We start from the raw sequence: 20,611 nt of genomic DNA, 5'->3' as shown, positions 1-20,611 counted from the left end.
GCTGCGCCACCAGGGAGGGCCTCCCCTTAAGGTATTTTAAAGTACTTTTTAAAAAGTACTCTTCACATTTTTGGAGAGTATATGATTTTTCCCCTGAGGTGCAGTCACTGTAGTTATTCTATCACTTTGGCACCCAAAATCCATCAGTTGTTCATCTTTTTTTTTTTTTTTTAGATTAATTGAATAATAGATAGAAATAGAATATTGATAGAATTAGAATAATTAATAGATGGAAATAGAATAAAGATTTATTTATTTGTACATACAGAACTGGGGTACAGGCCAGAAGTGCAGGGGTGCTGAGAGGATTCACCAGAGACAGTGGGGAGCATAATAGGCAGATTGATGAAGTACACTGCTGAGGGGAGCAGTGGTCCAGACAGAAGTGGTCTGCCATACCACGTGCGTCACCTCCCTGGGCAGGAATTGAACTCATGCTGCAGTGGTTGCAACTAGCTTAATAGTGCTGCATTTTAACCGTTGCACCACCAAGGAGGGTCATTTCTGTATATTTTTTAAGACCATTTATTTGTGAGAGATTTCAGTCATATTAAAAAGTCAAAATTGCTTTTAAAGATTTATTTATGCATGTAAGAACTGGGGTGTAGGCCAGAGGTGCAGGGGCTGGGGTGTGACAGGATTCACCAGAAACAGTGGGGAACATAACAGACAAATCTACTAAAATATACTGTTCTGAAGAGCAGCAGTCAAGACAGAGACGTCTGCTGTGCTATTTGGGTCATCTCCCTGGCCAGGGATTGAACTGATGTTGCAGAGGCTGCCTGTAACTTCATAGTGCTCCCTTGCACCACCAGGGGGGCCCAGAAGTCAAACAGATTTTATGGTGAATGCTCACATTTCTACCATCCAGAAATTTTAGAGCATTTTACATAATGTAAATACATTGGAGATTTTTTAAAAATCATGTATACTTTTAAATAGATTAGTTATCTTTTTTTCTTTTAATTCACTATTGTGGACCTGTAAAGAGAAACCTGTGTAACCCTGTATTTCAAGTACTTTATGATTCTGTGTCAATGCAAGAAATTTAAATAACTGGAAAGTGTATATAAGTGTAAAATTATATATTTATACATTACAACGTTTTATATAGTTTTGCATTTAATACATTTATATATGTGCATAAAATATATAAAAATAGGTCTCGGTTTGGTGGTAAATAAAAATTTTGCATAGTAAGACATGGTACTCATTTCTGGTTTGGAAAGAGGAAAATGGCATTTCTTCATGTTAATTTTGGGTTTTATAGGTCTTTGTGGATCCCCTTTCAGTAATTGACATGGAGTTCATTGCTGGTACTTTGTTTCCAGCTATTGACAAAAATATTGTTAAGAAAATGGTTGCTTTCAACAATCAAGTAAGTACACACTTGTGTTACTAGTTTTGTTTTTCCTCTTTTGACCCAACATTCTCTCCATGTTGGATGCTACCAAAATACCAGCTTCTCTTAAGAATAGATCACTTCAAATTCCAAAGTTTGTATAAAGGTAAGATACTCATTTGAGAGTTATGTCATTTCACCTCTATTGTGTTTATTGGTTTTTATCTTTATAGATTATCCCTGGCACTTGTAAGTCTAGGTTGGGAGGGAACATCTGAATCCAGCCTATAAATTTCTCCTACAGATTGCATCACATTTATAGTATGCTGGTAGTACTTCCTGCAAATGCCTACCAGTGGGCTGTTTTCCAATAAGGGTCTTTTCATTTTAGATTGATCATGAAGTAACTGTTGAGAAGAAATGGGGGCAAAAAGGAGGACCCTGGGAATTCAACCTCCGGGATCTGTTCCGCTGGTGTCAGCTGATGTTAGTTGACCAGTCCCCGGGGTGTTATGATCCTGGTCAGCATGTGTTTTTGGTCTATGGTGAAAGAATGAGAACCAAGGAAGACAAAGAAAAGGTGAGCTTTAACACTTGCTCTTTGAATTTTCTTTCTCTCTGAAAGCTCCTTTCTTCTTAAGGGAGAAAATAGGCATATTTACTCATAATATCTTAAAATTGCTTGAAAATTCAGAAGTAAAAGAAAGACTAAATGTTTAGCCCAAAGTATCATAGTTACATAGAGTCTCTTTCTTTGGAGGACACATGTTGCTTATCCATCTAACTCACCATGATTGCAAACCATCTTAAAACAGTATTGCCTCCAGCAGTAAAGAACTTAGTTGTCTTAAGCTTTTCAGGCACAAAGGAGAGAAGTAGGGTCATATAGGTGGTACCTGGTAGATGAGGAAAGTTTCTGTTTAAAGTCAAGTTGCAAACATTTCAATTTATTGATAAATAAAGTTTAAGTAACTTTTCTATGGTATAAACAAACAACAGAGATCAATTTTCTGTATCTAAATGAAATAGAAATACCTATTCAGAAATAAAGTGACACTAGAATTTCCAGCTGGTGAAACTGTAATTGTGTGCATTTTGCTTTTAAATGATATGTAAAGTTCATTCTCACTGAATGATCACAGCAACTGCACCAGGACCTCTTAAAGGTGAGGATCCTAGGAATCATAGTTGGGGGACCCAATAGGAACAAGTGGAAGAGCCTAGAGACTTACACGTCCTTGTGCTTTCTTCTACATTAAAACTATATTAGTTAATATACATAATATGCAGATATATTTTAGAAGCAATATCCTCCTTGTTGAAATGTGAAGATTTGGCTAAACCACATGTGACTTGTCACATGGCTTTCACATACCTTCCATTATGTTGCTGAGTGGGCAGATTCCTTTTTATATGGTGTAGGATCTACCTAGACTTTATAATTCATTTATTATAAGCAAGTGGCTTATAGTCGTTAGGGAAAAATGTTTAATAAGTTTTTCCATTTTTATTGATAAAAGACACATTGTTCTTCATAATCTTCATGTTTCCCAATGTCTTCTACCTTCTTTTTCTAGTGTGGTATCTTGAATGGCAAATGCAAATTTGGGTTTCATTTTTAGATTTAATAGAGTATGCCTTTAATTTGTGGTGCATTTTCATTGGAATCCCACATATTTTGAAATCAAGTTTGCTTTCATTCTGAAAGGGTTAAACAAGTGTAGTCTATCCTATATATAAAATAAAATTCATAAAAATGAAGGAATAGTGACTGGTGTTCTCAGAATTTTATGAATTACATTGCTGTGCATGTTTCCTCGAATAAGCCTTCTAAAGACTTGTAGTGAAGTGATTGCTGTTTTGATGGCACATTCTTCTTTTAGGTTGTTGATGTATTTAAGGAGGTATTTGGTTCAAATTCCAAGCCATATATGGGAACTAGACTATTCCACATCACTCCTTATGATGTTCAGGTAATACTAGAAATAGTCTTTTACAATTTTCTATGGTTTCTGCTCTTATTACTAGGCACACTTGTGAATCTAACTGTCCTATCTTTTCCAGTTGGGCTATGCAGTACTTTCCCGTGGCAGCTATGTACCACCCCCATCCCGTCGTCCCCTATTGCTTCTGCACCAGTCCTTGCAATCTCTGGAGTCAATTATGAAGTGTGTGCAGATGAGCTGGATGGTCATCCTTGTGGGCCCAGCTTCTGTGGGCAAGACTAGCTTGGTCCAGCTCCTGGCACACCTTACTGGTCACACATTAAAGATCATGGCTATGAACAGTGCAATGGACACTACAGAGCTTCTGGGAGGATTTGAACAGGTAATGGGACTGCCTTCACACTTTCAGGCAAAAACAATCTTGTGGTCTGATTGATGGTCTTCTGTATTACTTGTAGCAGTATTTTTTGACTTTGGTCAATGGCTATGTTGAGTTCATGTGCTCTGAAAATTGTAGGTTGATCTTATACGGCCTTGGAGGCAACTGCTGGAGAAAGTGGAGGGCACTGTAAGGGCATTATTAAGAGATAGCTTCCTTATCAGTTCTGATGATGCAGAAGTAGTGCTTCGAGCTTGGAGTCATTTCCTTCTGACATATAAGCCCAAGAGTCTTGGAGAAGGTGGTAGAGATGTCACAATGGAGATTGTCAACAAGCTGGAAGCAGTATTATTGCTTATGCAGAGACTCAACAATAAAATCAACTCATACTCTAAGGCAGGTATGTGTATTTGGATGTATGTATCAAACATTTATATTGATACAGTGCATGTACAAGTAATATATTTTTAAATACATTTCCTCTAATAATTATATTTACTGATTATGTACTACCAATATCTGGAAATCTTTGTCTTAGGAAGTAAGATGAAGTTGATATAAGTTATTTGAAATTGGTGATACCTAACAAAGCAAATAGGAAATTAGTAACTAGCCAATTTGTTTCTTTTTCATTGCCATTGCTTGAAATTAAATGCTATGAATGTGATATTTCAGAGTTTGCCAAACTTGTGGATGAGTTCCGAAGCTTTGGGGTGAAGCTTATGCAGTCAGCCAGTGGACATAGCCATGGCACATTTGAATGGGTTGACAGTATGTTGGTTCATGCTCTCAAGTCTGGAGACTGGCTTCTGATGGACAATGTTAACTTCTGCAAGTAAGGACTTCATGCCTAATCACTAGTGGGCTGGATTGAAACGGGGTTAAAGTAGAAAACTGGTATAAGTGGTGTATTTTTTTTTTAAGATTTATTTATTTATGTATACAAGAATTGCATTATAAGACAGAGATGGGGGAACAGTTTAGAGGATTCATCAGCAACAGAGTAGGGAGCAGAACATGCAGATTTATTGAAATACACTGCTGAGGGGAGCAGTGAGCCAAACAGGAGAGGTCTGTGCCATGTGGGTCACCTCACTGGCCAGGGATGCAATTCATTGTTCAGTGGCTGGTGATAGCTTGATAGCACTGAGACTTTAACAAACCCTACACCATCAGGAAAGCCTGGAAGTTGTGTATTTTTATTCCATTGTTTTCTTAATTAGAAAATCATTCTCAGGCATACTCTGTACCTTTCTCTGTAAGCTAAACTAACAGTAGTTAGTCATGAGACAGCTGCTAGGTTTTAGTTTTGTATGATAGTTTTTGAGCTAAACTGAAAGTTAACAAAATTAATGACTTTCCCAACTAACATCCTTTTGAGTTAGACCTTTTTGCCTGACATCAGAATTCTCCCTTTTGTTGGAATCATTTTTTACTGCATATTTTTTAAAAGGAGACTTTTAACACAGGGCACACAGCTAGTCAATGTGATGAGTGCTTATCAGGTTTTGGTTATTATTTTTTTTTTTCAATTTTTTTAAAGATTGATTTGTTTATGCATACAGAACTAGGGTATATGCCAGAGGCGCAGGGGCACTGAGAGGATTCGTCAGCGACAGAGTGGATAGCAGAACAGGCAGACCAACGTAAAGTACACTGCTGAGGGAGAGAACAGGCAGACTAACGAAAAGTACACTGCTGAGGGGGAGCAGTGGTTGAGACAGGAGTGGTCTGCCGTGCCATGTGGATCACCTTCCTGCCCAGGGATCATATTCATTAGCTCCACAGTACTATGCTTTAACCCACTGTGCCACTAGGGAGGGCCCACTTACCAGTTTTTATGCTAAAGTAAGGATAAGGGCAAGTCTGAAATTCCTGTACTAATGCGGTTAGCACAGTAGGAGCTGCATAGGTACCTGGAACTATTTTTTTTTTCAGATATTTCAAATTAAAACCTATTTTTCTTTAAATAGATTTGGTAATGTTGGGAGGTCAGGTTGGGAAAAAGAACTTCCTACTGTTTTCCTTACCACTTCCTTAATTTCACTTACTTACTCAAATGTTTCGTATATTCATTCTGGACTGTGTGTGCCTTGGGGAATTCAAAATGGAATACATGGGGAATCTACTCTTGAAAGATGACATAATTCTATACAGAGAATGATCCATGCTGAAAGGAAGATAGGTTCAGGAGCAATGGGAGGCTTGTGCAGTAAAAACATATGAGCCTGTCCATCTTTTGAATTCTCTCTCTGCAGCCCATCAGTGCTGGACCGTTTGAATGCTTTGCTTGAACCTGGAGGTGTCCTCACTGTTAGTGAGAGAGGAATGCTAGATGGATCCACTCCCACCATAACACCAAATCCTAATTTCAGGTATTTATTCCTTTTAAGTTCTGCCTAAGCACCTGACAACAAAAGTAGACATTCGGTATAATCTTCTTCCCTATTATGAATTTGGTCACATGACAGTCATGTGGTCAGTCATATAAATGTGTTTACTCATTCATTAATAAGTTTAATAGGCATTTTTTATTCAGTTTCTGCTTTTTCTAAGCACTGGTAGACACTGGGGCAGAATAATAAACACATGAAATGATGTCCTTGCACATGACATGATGTCGTCCTTGCCTTGGGTTGGCGGTTAAAGGTGAAAACAGAGAGACCACTTAGATAAGCCTTTGCCTTGCATAGTCAAATAAGTGGGACTTACAGGTTGAGAAAAAGAGAAATCAAGGCTGACATCTGTGTTTTGGGCTTAAGTAAATGGGGATGTCATTCATTGAGAAGGGAGGGCTAATAAAGGAGCTTATTTGATATTGGATGGGGAGGATTAGCAAGAAATCACCTATTAAGTGTTGGAGATATGTGTGAGATGTTAGATAGCCATTAGACAGAGATCTTGATGGGCATTGAATCAGTGAAACTAGCTATTTCAGAATACACTGCTCCTTTTTGGGTTTTCAGTATATGGGTTAGAATGGAAAAATTAGCACTGCTTGATTGGGTACTATCTGAAAGTAAGAATGTCAAAGTTTTTAGCACTAAAAACAAGTGTACTTAACATACAATTCTTAGTTGGGAAAGAAAATTAAGTTTAAAGAAATGGATTTGCTGTATTGATGCATTTTGAGACTAGAAGATAGAATAGAAACTTTGTGGTAGTCTGTGTTAATGATGCCTCCCTTGGTAAGCTTTCTTAGCATGACGAACCACATAGGATTTGCGCTCACCAGTTGTTGCTGAGCTGCACAATTGGTTGCACTGGGATTTTAATACTTTTTTTCCTTTGAATTGCGATATTGCTAGACTTTTTCTTTCAATGGATCCTGTTCATGGAGAAATATCTCGAGCCATGAGAAATCGTGGACTGGAAATCTACATTTCAGGAGAAGGGGATGGGAACATCCTGGATGACCTGGATTTGAAAGTTTTGCTGCACAGCCTTGGGTTGGTGGGGGATCATGTGTGTGACACTCTCTTGGCTCTACATACAGAAATTCGAAGCACCATTGTAGGTAAAGTGTTAGACTTCTACAGCTCCTTGCAGAGTTTTGTGCTATAGAAATTCATGTTTCATTTGACCACTAGTGAGTTTTTATATTTAGGGTACACTGAAATAGAAATTACCAGGAAATTCTTTATCTAAGAGATTGAAGTCAGTAGGTCTGGATCAGGTGTGGGAATCTATTTTGAGGTCTCTGGGTGACCCTGATGCATGTACTTGGAGGTCTGCATTTTAAAAGGTACTACTCTTGATAGTTTATACCTCATATTTCCAGGCTCAGTATTAATTCACCTGAAGGTGAAATAAAGCGGTAACTTTCAACTGTTAATTGCTTCTTCTAAATTTTCTAATATACAGAGAAGAGCAACAGAACAACAATAATCATATAAAATGCTACTTAACTAAGTAACCAGTATATATTAAGTCCAGTGTTCCCATTTTATAAATAAGTATCAGAGAAATTGAGTAACTCAAAGCTGGGGTATGATTTAATAATGCCAACTAAAATTTGAAAGTAGGTCTGTTATATTTCAAAGCTGTTTTTTTTTGTTTTGTTTTAATGCTTTTTGTCTCCTTCCTTATGTCAACTTTAGATTAAGGATATATGTGATCAGGCTTTATCTCACCTTCAAATGAATTATCTGGTCATTTCCTGAAAATATCAGTACTGATAACCAGAGAGAACAAGGAGGAACAGACAGAATATGAACATTTCTCTTAAGTTCATTATGTTGTTAGTAAGACCTCAGAGTCCACTTAATAGAAGACTTTCTAAAATAAGTGGGTGGATTTGAGTGGAAAGGTGGGATTTATCTATTTCATTGGAGACTTTAGAGAATATATTGCTCACAGATGACAATATTTTTCTTCCTAGGGTCTCCAGTATCTTCTGTTTCAACTTTAATTCAAACAGCTGTATTCATTGTCCAGTACCTACAGCGGGGGCTGAGTTTAGACAGAGCCTTTTCTGAAGCATGCTGGGAAGCATATGTTGCCTCCCAGCATTCACCAGCAAACCAGAAGGTACTGTAAGGAGTTGCAAAAGTACTTATTATTAAATAAGAGGAAATTGTTTTCCCTGATGTGAACTTAAGTAATCTAAGAGAGGTGTCCATAGAAGTTATGTTCTGTCAGAGACCTGGGGCTTTAGTGGAAAACACCTGAAATATAAATTCTATCAGAAATGTAATTTAACTTGTACATTGAGAAACATTCATGATTGTTGTGAGATTGCTGAATGGAACTTAGAAAACTAAGTTTTCTGCTAGCTTTTTGGTATTAGCACTTACATGCTGGTTCCTATATATCATGCGTTTTATTCCCTTCCAGCTTGTGCAGGCTTTACTGGACAAGCATGTTTCTTCTTTGCAAGCACATGAAACCTGGGGTAACTCCATTCTTGCTATGGGACTGTGGCCAGATTCTCTACCTTCTGCTCTTTTTGCCACAGAAGATTCTCACCTTTCTATAGTCCGCAGTGATGGACAGATCTTAGCATATTGCCTTAACAGGATGAGCATGAGAACAAATAGCTGGGCCAGGTAAGTGGAACCTAGAGCTTATGTTTGTCTGTAGCACCTTACTGGGGTTGTTCCTATTTTATTTTTTTCTTGGTAATGCTCATGATCCAACATGTTCAACCAGGTATGTCATCCCTTTATTTTCAGCTATCATAGTTCCATTGCTTCTTATGATGCTGTGTCCCACTATTCATTCAGTTTGTTTTTTATCCTCCTTTAATGAATCTTTTTCCCATTACAATGTGTTTGACTCATTCCTTGTAAAATTATGTTCCTATGTTTTTTGAACATAAAATACAAGTTTATTCCAGTACTAACATTCCCTATTCCAATGACTTTCAGGATTCAACCTCTTAACTTGCCAGATTTAGAGAAAATTATCCAGTCTTCCAACCCTGAGAACTTAAAATTCAGTTCAGTTGAAGTGGATGCTTATTGGATTGATGAACCAGATGTTTTGGCCATGGCTGTTAAATTGCTTATAGAAAGAGCAACCAATCAAGATTGGATGCTCAGAGTTAAATGGCTTTGTCATTTAGCAAAGAATATACCACAGGGACTTGGTGAGTGGAAAAGCTTAATTTGCATAATGAGAGGGTTTAGAACACTTAGTCTGTTCAAGTACCTCAGCAGCTGTGTTATTCTATGACTACCTTATTAAAATTACGCGTTGAAGATCTTCCAGGGAATTTATGATTCAGCGTAACTTTGTATGACTGTTAAAATATTAAGGAACACGTCTGCTTTAGATTTGTCCCAGGAGAAACTTTTCCCCTATGTAGTTCTTAACATTTGAGGATCTACCCACCTTCCTATGAACTCTAAAAGACAGGTAAATGTTTTGTTAAAATATTGTGGTGTTAATTTTTTGGGAACAAAACTTGCTCCACTGAAGTATAGCTATTGCTTGTACAGCCATTTTATTTGGAAAAGATGTTGCTGTTGGTAAATTAATTTTCCTTAAAAGTACATAAGATTGTAATCTTTTTTGAGTTCTGGTGCTCTGAATTGGTGTACTTAATTTCATCCTGAGAAGAAAAAGTGTCAGTAACAGCATCACATAAGTTATAAGGTTTACACAAGCCTTTTTATTCCATAAGAACATGTGTGTAAGCTAAGTAAATGCCATATGTCTAAATATGCATGGCAAGAATTTTAAATACCCTTATCTGCATTGTACTGTGGTAGTTACTAAAATGTGGATAAAAAGCGGTACAAGAATTAAAGTCTGAGTGCTGTCAAGCAGTCGCCAGCTACTGTGACATGAGTTTGATCCCTAGCCAGGGAGCTGACCCACATGGCTCATCAGACCTCTCCTATCTTGCCCACTGCTCCCCCCAGCAGTGTATCTCAGAAGATCCACCTCCCACTCTGTCTCTAGTGAATCCTCTCACTCCCTGCCCCCACACCTCTAGCCTGCACCCCAGTTCTTCTATGCATAAATAATTTTTAAAAAAGAAAGAAAATATAAAACCCCAGACTCTCAGTTGTGCTGGCTGCATTTCAAGTACTCACTGACATGTGACTCGGGGCCACTCTGACAGTGTATCTGGGGGAACATTTTTTGTCATTGCAAAAAGTTTTATTGAACAGCATTGCTTTAGATACTAACATTTGCTTTTCCTTTCTTCAGAGTCCATACAGATTCATTTGGAAGCCAGTGCTGCAGCTCTCAGAAATTTTTACTCAAATCCCCTCTCAGCTGGGGTCAGTAATATCATCAAAATAGTACAACCAAACATAACAGGTATTGCACTTAATTTGATTTCCATCTCAGCACTGTTTAGGAAACGTGTCCATTGAGTTCATGGGTAAATGACCTGTCAGAAGTTAAACTGCAACAAACAGTATTTTTTTCTTTTAAAGAAGACTCAGTATCCAGATGCAAATTCTGCTTGTTTGTTGAAGCTATTCATTTGTACCCCAGTTTCTAAAAGAGGATTATGAAATATAATGTAGTAGAAGGAACATAGAAATTAGAAGACTGGGCTGTTATCCCAGCTCAGTCAGAAACTTACTTTGTAATTGAGCCCATTATTCATATTGGCTGCCTGTTTTTGAAAATTATGAGAATTAAATGAATTTCTTTGGGGCTCCTTATAACATTCTATGACATGTTACTGTAATACAAAGAATTTTCACCTGTGCTATTTCACTTAAAGGGAAAACAAGACAATCATTTTTTTAAGAAAATAAGAACACTTTAGTTACAAAAACAGTGATAACCATTTAACCTAACAAATGGGGTATTCAGAACGTACTTTTTATTAACAGGTAAGATAGTAATCTGTTTACTAGGACAGAACAATATAGCATTGATTAAACAAGCATTTGTGAGAAAAATGGAGGCATTTTCACAAATTTTTAAATTTCTCACTTCCATCTTCTTCATTAAATGTTCATCGAAACATACCCACAGCCACTTGGTTCAGAAAAAAGAATGCATGTTGCTTTGGTGCCATACCAATTACCTTATATATAGTAAAGGTAGTGGGATGCGTGGTGGGAATAAATTGAACTATAGAGCAAACCACTATAGTAGATTGTGGCTGAGCCAAGTCATCACTTTCCATTTATGAAAGGATTATAAGAGCATTTCTAGAGAAAGTAGCAGGTTTTGTTTTTAGCATAGTATATACTAAGCTATGGAACTTTTGGAACATATTAGCTGTACCTTCATCTTTCTTTTTAATTGAGTAACTCTACATTGGATAATTTTATTGGACTTTGTGATGTGACTTCTCTCCTTGCACTCTGCTGTTTGAAGCAGACATTTGTCGGCCTTTATTGTGCAATGTAATCTTTTACAACTTCACGTTGTGGGCCCCCCTGGTGGCAGAAGGGGTTAAAGTGCCGCACTCTGAAGCTATCCAAAACCAATGTAGCAGGAGTTCAGTTCTATCACTGGCTAGGGAGCTGATCTACACGGTGCAGCAGACCTCTGCTCTCATACCCGCTGCTCCCCTCAGCAGTGTATTTCAGTGGATCTGCCTGTTCTGCTCCCCAGTCTATCTCTGGTGAATACTCTCACCACCCACACTTCTTTAAAAAAAAAAAAAAAAAAAAATTAAATGCCCCAGTGACCATATCCAGCCACTTTCAAGTTCATGTTTCTGTTGTTTTGTACTGCCTTCCTCCCTTGAGTTCTCATAATCTTGGGCAGTGTCAGGGATTGATCTCTCTGGTTTTACAGAACGATACCAGCTTTAAACTAAAGCGGCATGATGTGGCAGCAGCAACCTGATCCTGTGGTTATAAAGAAATGTCTTTTAAATGTAGGGCTCTTGTTATTTTTCTTATGAAAACAAATGAGTTGTATTCATTCTTTACCTGCATTGTAAGTTAGCTCTTTGTGTATGGTTAATGACAAAAGAATGGGTAATTCATGGATCCTTTTCTCACGTGGTCATGTAAATGCATTGCTGTGAATGTTGATATTGTAGCAGGAATTACCTTTATATCCTACAATGTAGCAAGTTCTTATGACTTAAATATTTTTTATTTGGAAAGGAAATAGTGGAAAAGCTGTTGAACCCTACTTTTTCTAGTTTCACAAGCTGAAACCAGCATTTTCCTGTTCATCTTTTTCAGTAAGACTGAATGTGATCAAAGTGAAACAGTGAAAATACTGATATGAACTTTGCTCAGCAAATTTCCAAAACTACAATAATTTTTTTTTTTTTAAACAGATGAATTTGTGATCCGTCTGGACCCCCGATGGAACATGCAGGCTTTGGACATCATTAGAAATTCAATGGACTTTGATCCACAAACAGACCAACCAGAACAGCTCTTTGCTCTTTTAGAGTCTGTGGCAAACAAGTAGGTGAAGCCTGCTATTCTGGGCACAGTTATCTTACTGTACACTGTGGCTTCACAGATTATACTTTTTCTAAGACTGTCAAGTATAGTTTGTGTATGTTTAATTTTTTGAACCTGGGAAATGGTGGGTACTGTCATGATTACCTTCCTCTCCATGTTCTGTACTCACAGAAGTAATTCAGACTGATATCAAAAAGTCTGAACATTTTGTAGGTTTTTAATAATTTAATAGGGTGCTTCAAGAGATACTTTACTTTAGCATTAATGGTGGAATTTAATTATGGTTAATCATTTATGATAGGGTAAGTCATCTTTACTTTTTGTGATTCCCATAACTTCCTTCCATTTCACCTACTTGTTCTCTCATATGTTCTTCCTGTAATCATGTTTCTGTCCACATCATTTCTCATTCTCAAATGCTGGAGACATGTGTAGTACTTGCATACATAAGTATGCACTGATGTGAGAATTTATCTAGTTATTCCATAAGCTGATCTTTCCCACTTTTTAAATGTAATGACAGTAGTGTTTTTAAAATGGTTATTGGTGTAATGAATTACTAAAAATAAATTTGTAGCTGAGGCATAAATTACATTTTAGAAAAATGCACTTAATAATGAGCATTTATTGTTTTGGTGAATTTTTACAAAGAACTCACACATGTGAATATGTGGTAGCATCTCAGAAGCTCCCTCTCCCTCTTCTGTGGGTAGCTTCTAACACTACAGATTAATTATATGACAGTTTTAGGAATTCACAGTGCAGTTTGTCATATCTCAAAGTGAGGTCTGGTAATCCACCCAGACAGCATTCTGCCATCTGTCTTCTTCCCCCACACCTTAGTTGTTATCACTTTCGCTCCCATTTCTCTAGTCCAGAATTTGCAGGGGCAGGCAAGGAACAGTACTGTGAAGGACAGTGATGTTCCAATGGTTCCAAGATAGAGGATATGATTGAAAAAGTACTGTTGACCAATAGCTATTAAGTTACTGAATCTTCATTTCAGGACAATTATATATCTTGACCGGGAAAAACGAATTTTTACTGAAGCAAATTTGGTTTCTGTTGGTGGCAAAAAGTTAAGAAATAGTGTTTTAAGAATGTCCTTTGAATTTCATAAAGGTAAGAACATTATTGTTCATTTTCTTCAATTATGCATCCAGTTGCATAATGTTGCTCAAGTTGAGAGACATTCGGCAGCCGCCACCGTTACACTGATTCCTTGTCATTTGCTGGGTTTATTTTAAGCTTGCTCCCTTATTTGATAGAAAAAAATGATTGCTTTTTCACATGTCCTTGATGTCATTTACTTTTTATAGCAACTTTATGAGGTTAAGATGTGCTTAAGGTTACATCTCTAGTAAGTAGAAGAGCCAGAACTTGAAACCTTTGTCTGTTGGCTCTAAATGTACATGCTCATAAGCATTTGATTAGAGGTTTTTCCCCTCTCTTCTGTCTTTATTTTTAATTCAAAAGATGATTATGCATGTTAGAAAAAAAAAACTATAGAAGTATAAAAATTCAAAACAGCTGCATTAGCAGCACTGTTTTACTAGTATATTCATAGCATCTTCTCATATTTTGTGTTAGTTATCCATCCAAACATACATTCACTTAGTTTTCATTTGTATTTAAACTAAAAACTTTTTTTTCCCATTGGGCATCATCAATCTAATATTGTATAGTTATATGTGCCTGATGCACTAAGTTAATATTAATGAAGAATTTGCTTCTGATCTCAGCTTTTCAAAAATTACCTGCTGAGGATAACATTGAGTTGTAAATTATAACTGATTATTTAGCATGTCCAGAGATTAACATAATCTGAAAGAATGTACTTGTTTTATATCAATTCTAAGATCCAGAGAGCTACCACAGCCTGCCTCATGACATTGTGGTCAACCTTGCTGCCTTTTTTGAATGTTTTGACGCACTGATCCTGTATTGGGTACAGTCTTCTCAGGAGGTGGTGTCTGATGTCTGCATCAATGAGGTGAGGAAATGTACCTGTTTTATTTCAAACAAAAGCATCGTGTCTTGACACAAAGATACTTTGGTGCAAGACTAACTTCAGTGTTGTTATTTTATGTCCAGTACTTGAGAAGTTTAATTGTTCTTAATAATTTAAAACATGATAGAAGCTTTTAAAGGTCCAGAGATTCACATAATTTAACCAATTTAGACATAACATGTTTAAGTGTACGATTTCATACACTTTGCTATGTATATACCTCTGTGTCTGCAACTACAGTTACTAGTATATCCAAGGTGTTCTCTTGAATTCCCTTCCTCTCCCCCTGCTCCTACCCCAAACCAAGTCTCCATTGGTCTGCTTTTTGTTACTATAGATTTGTTGTGTTTTCTGGCATTTTGTATTGCTGGCATTTGCCATTGCAGTATTTCATTAGATGAATGTTCAACATTTTATCATTTGCATGTTCGTAAATATTGGAATTTTAAGTTAGATTTTAATTCACTTGAGTGTTCTTAAGCATCATTGTCATGTATGGGTTGAGTTTTAAATCTGAAGTATTATAATTACAGTAAACTCAAGTACCAGGTCTTAAATTTTTTGATTTCAAGACCCTCTTCATGGTCTTAAATTTATCAAAACCTCACAGAACCTTTGTTTTTGTGGCCAAATTTCAAACTATTTACTGTAGTGGGAAGAACATCTGAGAATTTTAAAAGTTTATATATTTAAAAGTTTACATACAAGTATAAACTTATATATTTAAAAGTTTATAAATACAATAGCAAACCCATTTCCTAACATGAACTTGTTTTTAAAGAAAAAGAACTTTTTTGTTTAAAGTGAAAAGAATGGAACTGTTTTAACATTTGTCTCATTTTCTGACTTAAGAAAGCTGGAGTATCACATCTGTTTCTCAGTTTTTCTTGAATTGACAGATTCAGCTTTTGCAGCAGTAAGTTGAAAATGGATTGAAATTTTTAAAGAAAAACCAGTCTCTTACACTTATGAGTTGGCAAAGGGAGGAATGTTTAAATAGCTGTTTTATATAATTTTGGATTTCTCCTTTAATACTGTATAACTTGACAGGAGGTAGCTTTGTGAAGATTACTTATAATGTGGAATCTGAAAAAAAAAATACCATAGAACTTGTCATGCATCAATCCATTAGCCTACACTTTAGATGGACTTTCACTCTTGTGTGCTTTATAGTTGATGCGTTGGTAATTTGGCAAATACTCGCTAGTTAACAGATTTTTTTAATGTTGACACTTTTCATTCTTCAACATAAGAAAGTTATACCACTAAAAATTACCACAAACCTTATTAGATCTGTAATATTGGGAATTGTCAAACTCTAAACTTTCTTAGAAAGTTTGAATTTTGTTATCAGAAATAATTGTTTCCTTGAAAGTTTCACTTCATTCATTTTTCACACAAAGTTATGCCAGTTCATTCCTCCTCCATCCCCTTTTTTTATTACCAGTCTAAACCAGTAAAAATGATTTTATTAAGAAACTAGCTTTGACTCATGGAATCTCTGAAGTTAATCATTTATTTTCAGACTCCTTTACAACAGAAATACACGATTAGAAAAACAATTTTAGACATTCACATTATCTGCTTTGCATTACAAAACTATGTTAAAGAAAATAGTATATTCATAAGTGTAGACATATAGAGCAATGAAGCATGGACAATTCAGACGTAGACCCCTAACCTACTGTCAGTTCTTTTCACCTAAACTCCCTCCACCTTAATCTGAATGGAAAAGTAATTAAAAGGGGGAAATAGACCATTAAATAAATGATGATGGGATAGCTGTATAAAGTAAAAATTAACCTTTTTTAACCTTCCTTGTATTATATAAAATATAATACAAGGAAAAGGGATCTAAGAGCTACTTAGAAAGGGATCTAAGAGCTAAAACTATGAACTATCTAAAAGAAAAGACGGGAAAATCTTCACAACCTAAGGACAGGCAAAGAATTCGTAAGATTCTCCACAAAAATAGTTGATTAATTTTATCAAAGTAGAAGACTAAGAAAATAAAAACATTGACAGATGTGTTTACAAATCATGTAAATAGTAAATAAGCAAATAATAAAGCCCAAGTTTAAAAAAAAATAAAGGCAGGATAATTTGGATACTTCTCAGAAAATATATGAATGCACAGTAAAAACTTGAAAAAACTGCATCATTAATTAACAGCTATATGTAAATTGAAATCATAACAAAGTGGCACTCAATAGAATGGCTGAAATTAAAGCCATTAACAGTGCCAAGTATGAGCAAGGAAATGGAGCAACTGGAACTTGTTTACACTGCTAGCTGGACTACAAAATAATTCAGCTGCTTTTTAACACAAGTTGGTAGTTTTTTATAAAATTATGTCTTACACTCACCTCATTAGTAATTCCATTTTCTCTAATAGCTTTGAATTTCAGATACTAGGAACATCTTTGCTGTCTCTGACTTCCTTAATGTTCCTCAAAATATTCCTCAAATGCAAGATTTTTGGTGTATGTTTATTGACTGTTAACAGTTGAGATCTATGCCCTGTTTTTTACTGAAAGATGTCTATGAGCAAGTTTTTGTTGTTGTTTTTTAAATCCTTGTTTTTGTTTTCACTTAAGAATTTCTTCCCTCAGGTATGGTCACCATACTTACCCACCACCAAGTGCCCACAGTCCTCTACCACCATCCATAGTACTCTCCTCCCCTCCTTCATTACTCTCCTGCTCTTCTTCCTCCCTCCCTCCCCACCCCCTCCTGAGTATGTCACATCTGGTATATACTGTCAGGGTCAGTCTTGCAGTTTTTCTTTGTGTGATCTTTTGGCTTCTGTGTACAGTTTTGTTTTACTTTGTTTTTAGATCTTAGGTTCTGTGCGATGGCGGGACCGGTTTTGGACTGTGGCTGACACAGTAAAAGTGGATGCCCCTGGCCTGGCCCTACTTGCTCTTCACTGGCACTGGGTTTTCAAACATTTGGTCCATCAGATCCCCCAACTCTTAATGAACCATGAAGACAAGTAAGACTCAGAGTAATAGTGTGAATCTCTGTAGTATTGATGATTTTAAAGAGGGTTTAGAGGGTGTCTTAGCGCTGTCATGCTGTCATCACGCTGTGTTCTTAGTTTGATCCCCAGCCAGGGACCTAACCCACATATGGTGCAGCAGACCTCTCACTTTGGCGCACTGCTCCTCTCAGCAGTGTATTTCAGTACATCTGCCTGTTCTGCTCCCCATCTGTCTCTAGTGAATCTTCTCACCCCCTCACTTCTGGCCTACACTCCTTCTATGCATAAATGAATCCTTTTTTTTTTTTTTTGAAGGGTTTAGAATTAAAACTTGTTTCTTCTTGCTTTATTTTGGTGTAGTCTCTTGGTGAATATAAATCAGATATAAAATGTAAGTGATGTTTCTTGCTACCCAGCATTTTCTCCTTTTCTTATTTTCCTTCTACCCATTTCTTCTTTAAAGATACTACAGAGATGTTCAGACCGTCTCAGAACATATTCAGAATTGCCTGGGGAGTCCGACTGGTGGCTTCACGGGTATAAAAAAGTTGCAGAAGTTCCTGGGACGACCATTTCCTTTTAAGGTACATCTTGGAAGCATGTAATAAAGACAAAGATTTAACCTGTTCCGAAGTTTTCCTGGAGTGTGTGAACTGACATTCAATTGGACTCACTCTTACCTGCAAAGCATAAATCTTAAATGTTCAACAAATACTGACTGACTAAATGTTATACTTTTCTTACTCTTGAGACTGTTAGTGCTTGGTAGTTTTAACTTATCCCCTGAGAGCAATAAGAGTAAACATGCCCTGTGTTTTCTAGAACATTAAGGAAATCAATTAAAAATTTTTCTCGGATGTGAATACATTCCTTACTTTAAAAGCACCTCAGTTCTTTTCTTGGCTTTGTTGTTTCAGGACAAAATGGTGGTAGAATGCTTCTCACAATTAAAAGTCCTTAACAAAGCCCTTGCCATCAGGGAGCCATTGCCTGCTCTAGGAGAAAGTGGGTGGCAAGAACATATGAGTAGTCTCCAAGTGGTTGCTTCTGAATGGATATTAAAGAAAAATCTCCTAAAGGCCTGGGCGTGGATTCTCACAGCTAATATCTTTAAAAATGTCAATCCAGGTAATATGCTTGGAGTTTGGCCAGTTGACAAATGCTCTAGAAGTATCCCCTGTCATCAAAAAGTTTTGTTTTTCCTTTAGATTTGTTTGCTACTTTTTCCCTTTTTTGTAAACACCTCCATTTTAAAAAATATCAGGCATCAGACTAAAAGGTAATTGTGGAATTCTATTATTAGAATTATATAGTTATTAATAACATCATTTAACAGATGTAAAAAGTCAAATTGTGATTAAGCTGAACTCATGCTAAACCCACAGTCATAGTTGTCAATCTGGAGCCTATATTACTGGTTACTACATTATAATACCTTGTGTCTTTATTCCAGATAACTTGAAGAATCTTGTGAATGTTCAATGTTTAGAATTAAAAGCAAAAGGAATTTCACTTGGTTTTTTGGAGAAAAGGTCCAGTGAAGCTTCCTGCCTGCCCCAGCCAGACTTTACTTCCTTAATCCAACTCACCAGGAGAGTTCAGTTGTGGCCTGCAATGGAGTATCTAGCTATGCTTTGGCAGTACAAAGTGACAGTCAATTTTATGACACAGGCTTGTCTGAGAAGGTAATAATTAGTTCATTATCCTATACATATAGGATAATGCAAAAAGGATATAGGATAAGCAAAAGCATAATCTTGTCTTAGGGTTGATAGTTGCTGAAGCAAAGGGAGATCACTTGCCACCTTTGAAAGCCAAATTTCCTTGTGAAGATTCTTTGACTATTTTGACTTCACTCCTGAAAGCTACTAGGTAGTGTTCCAATAGAATTACTTGTTCATTCTTAAATAAATGTACTCTAACTTCTATGTGTTTCATATTTCCTCACACAACAGTTTTGTAGCAGTGCAGTGATAACACATACCACACCCATTCTTGTTAATTTTTGGAACAGGTCCAGCAAAAATCAAGAGCTGCACGTAGATGAAGAGATACGTCATCACATCACATTTTGCCTTAAGTACACACCAATTGCTCCAAAAGAGCTTCAAGGGCTTTGGTTTTTACTGCATCATCCAAAGGTAAAAAAAAAAATGAAACAAAAACCACATAAGCCTTCTTTAGTTTTTTCCTGTGGCAGGTTTGGTTGCAGACTTTTATTTCTATAACTGCAAAACATTGTATTGCAGATTTCAGCATTATATGAAGTAATTTTCAAAGGGGAGACTTTTTAGAATTTTTTTACAGTGATTATATAGGTATTTCACAACGCTTACCACAGAATCCTTATATTCAGTTTCCATTTAAATAAAAGTATCTGCTTATTTTTGTTTTGTTTGCTCAAAAATATATTGTGAAAAAATATAAATTTTAATACTTCATTAATGTGATTTTTTACTTTTAAAATAATGTTTTATTCACTTATCTCTTGCTGACTTACCTTTTTATGCCGCCTTAAGTAGATCTCAGTTTTATAAAATTATAAATAGGATAAGTTACTATGGTGATAGAAAATGAGAAACATTATAATTAATATCTGTAAACCCCACATTAACTTTGAGTCTTCCAAGACAAGAGATTTAATAACTTGATTTATAGAATCTGTGTCAAAAACTCTTTTACCTAACTATTATTTTATCTCTAGATATCTACTGAAGAAATTGTTTCTTTGTGGCCTGAGTTATTTAATTCCACATTTACGTCTTTCTGGAGCAGTACTGTGACCACACATCCAGAGTATTGGCTAAGTTGGAGTCCTCTACCCTGTGTGCAGCAGAGAGAGATGCCCACATCCCTTTTGGATTCTACATTGAAGGTTTGTTGACATAAAATCATTAAAGTGCTTGATAGTAGTGGGAAAAATAATCAACAAATTTAGCAATAAACATTCTAGAATAGAGACCAACTAAAGTAGTGTGTACAGTACTTTCTTTTCTGGCAGGATGTTAATGTATCTTCAAAAAAGATAATTCATGTGAAGTGATATGAGAAATTCCTAAAGTTTAAAATGTCTCCCTTAGAAAGTGTCTTCTAATTAAAAT

At 36.2% G+C, this 20,611-nt stretch overlaps 1 protein-coding gene across 1 annotated transcript in view; it reads left to right on the top strand.

The window, feature by feature from the left end:
- MDN1 (MDN1, midasin homolog (yeast)) overlaps positions 1-20,611 on the top strand; it is a 128,736-nt gene that overhangs the window by 63,158 nt on the left and 44,967 nt on the right. The window contains exons 37-57 of the mRNA XM_012731514.1: positions 1,271-1,378; positions 1,734-1,922; positions 3,226-3,315; positions 3,407-3,670; positions 3,806-4,067; positions 4,343-4,502; positions 5,926-6,042; positions 6,976-7,184; positions 8,049-8,197; positions 8,504-8,715; positions 9,037-9,257; positions 10,328-10,441; positions 12,384-12,516; positions 13,523-13,638; positions 14,376-14,509; positions 17,365-17,522; positions 17,974-18,094; positions 18,428-18,638; positions 18,964-19,195; positions 19,525-19,651; positions 20,215-20,385. Of these exons, the coding sequence (XP_012586968.1) occupies positions 1,271-1,378; positions 1,734-1,922; positions 3,226-3,315; positions 3,407-3,670; positions 3,806-4,067; positions 4,343-4,502; positions 5,926-6,042; positions 6,976-7,184; positions 8,049-8,197; positions 8,504-8,715; positions 9,037-9,257; positions 10,328-10,441; positions 12,384-12,516; positions 13,523-13,638; positions 14,376-14,509; positions 17,365-17,522; positions 17,974-18,094; positions 18,428-18,638; positions 18,964-19,195; positions 19,525-19,651; positions 20,215-20,385 (3,498 nt within the window). The remainder of the gene's footprint in view (positions 1-1,270; positions 1,379-1,733; positions 1,923-3,225; positions 3,316-3,406; positions 3,671-3,805; positions 4,068-4,342; positions 4,503-5,925; positions 6,043-6,975; positions 7,185-8,048; positions 8,198-8,503; positions 8,716-9,036; positions 9,258-10,327; positions 10,442-12,383; positions 12,517-13,522; positions 13,639-14,375; positions 14,510-17,364; positions 17,523-17,973; positions 18,095-18,427; positions 18,639-18,963; positions 19,196-19,524; positions 19,652-20,214; positions 20,386-20,611) is intronic.

This window comes from Condylura cristata, unplaced genomic scaffold (genome assembly GCF_000260355.1).
Source record: "Condylura cristata isolate star-nosed mole 26May11 unplaced genomic scaffold, ConCri1.0 scaffold00001, whole genome shotgun sequence".
Classification (NCBI taxonomy): Eukaryota; Metazoa; Chordata; class Mammalia; order Eulipotyphla; family Talpidae; genus Condylura; species Condylura cristata.
Note: the sequence above shows the minus strand (reverse complement) of the source record. Positions and strands in the feature narration are given on the sequence as shown.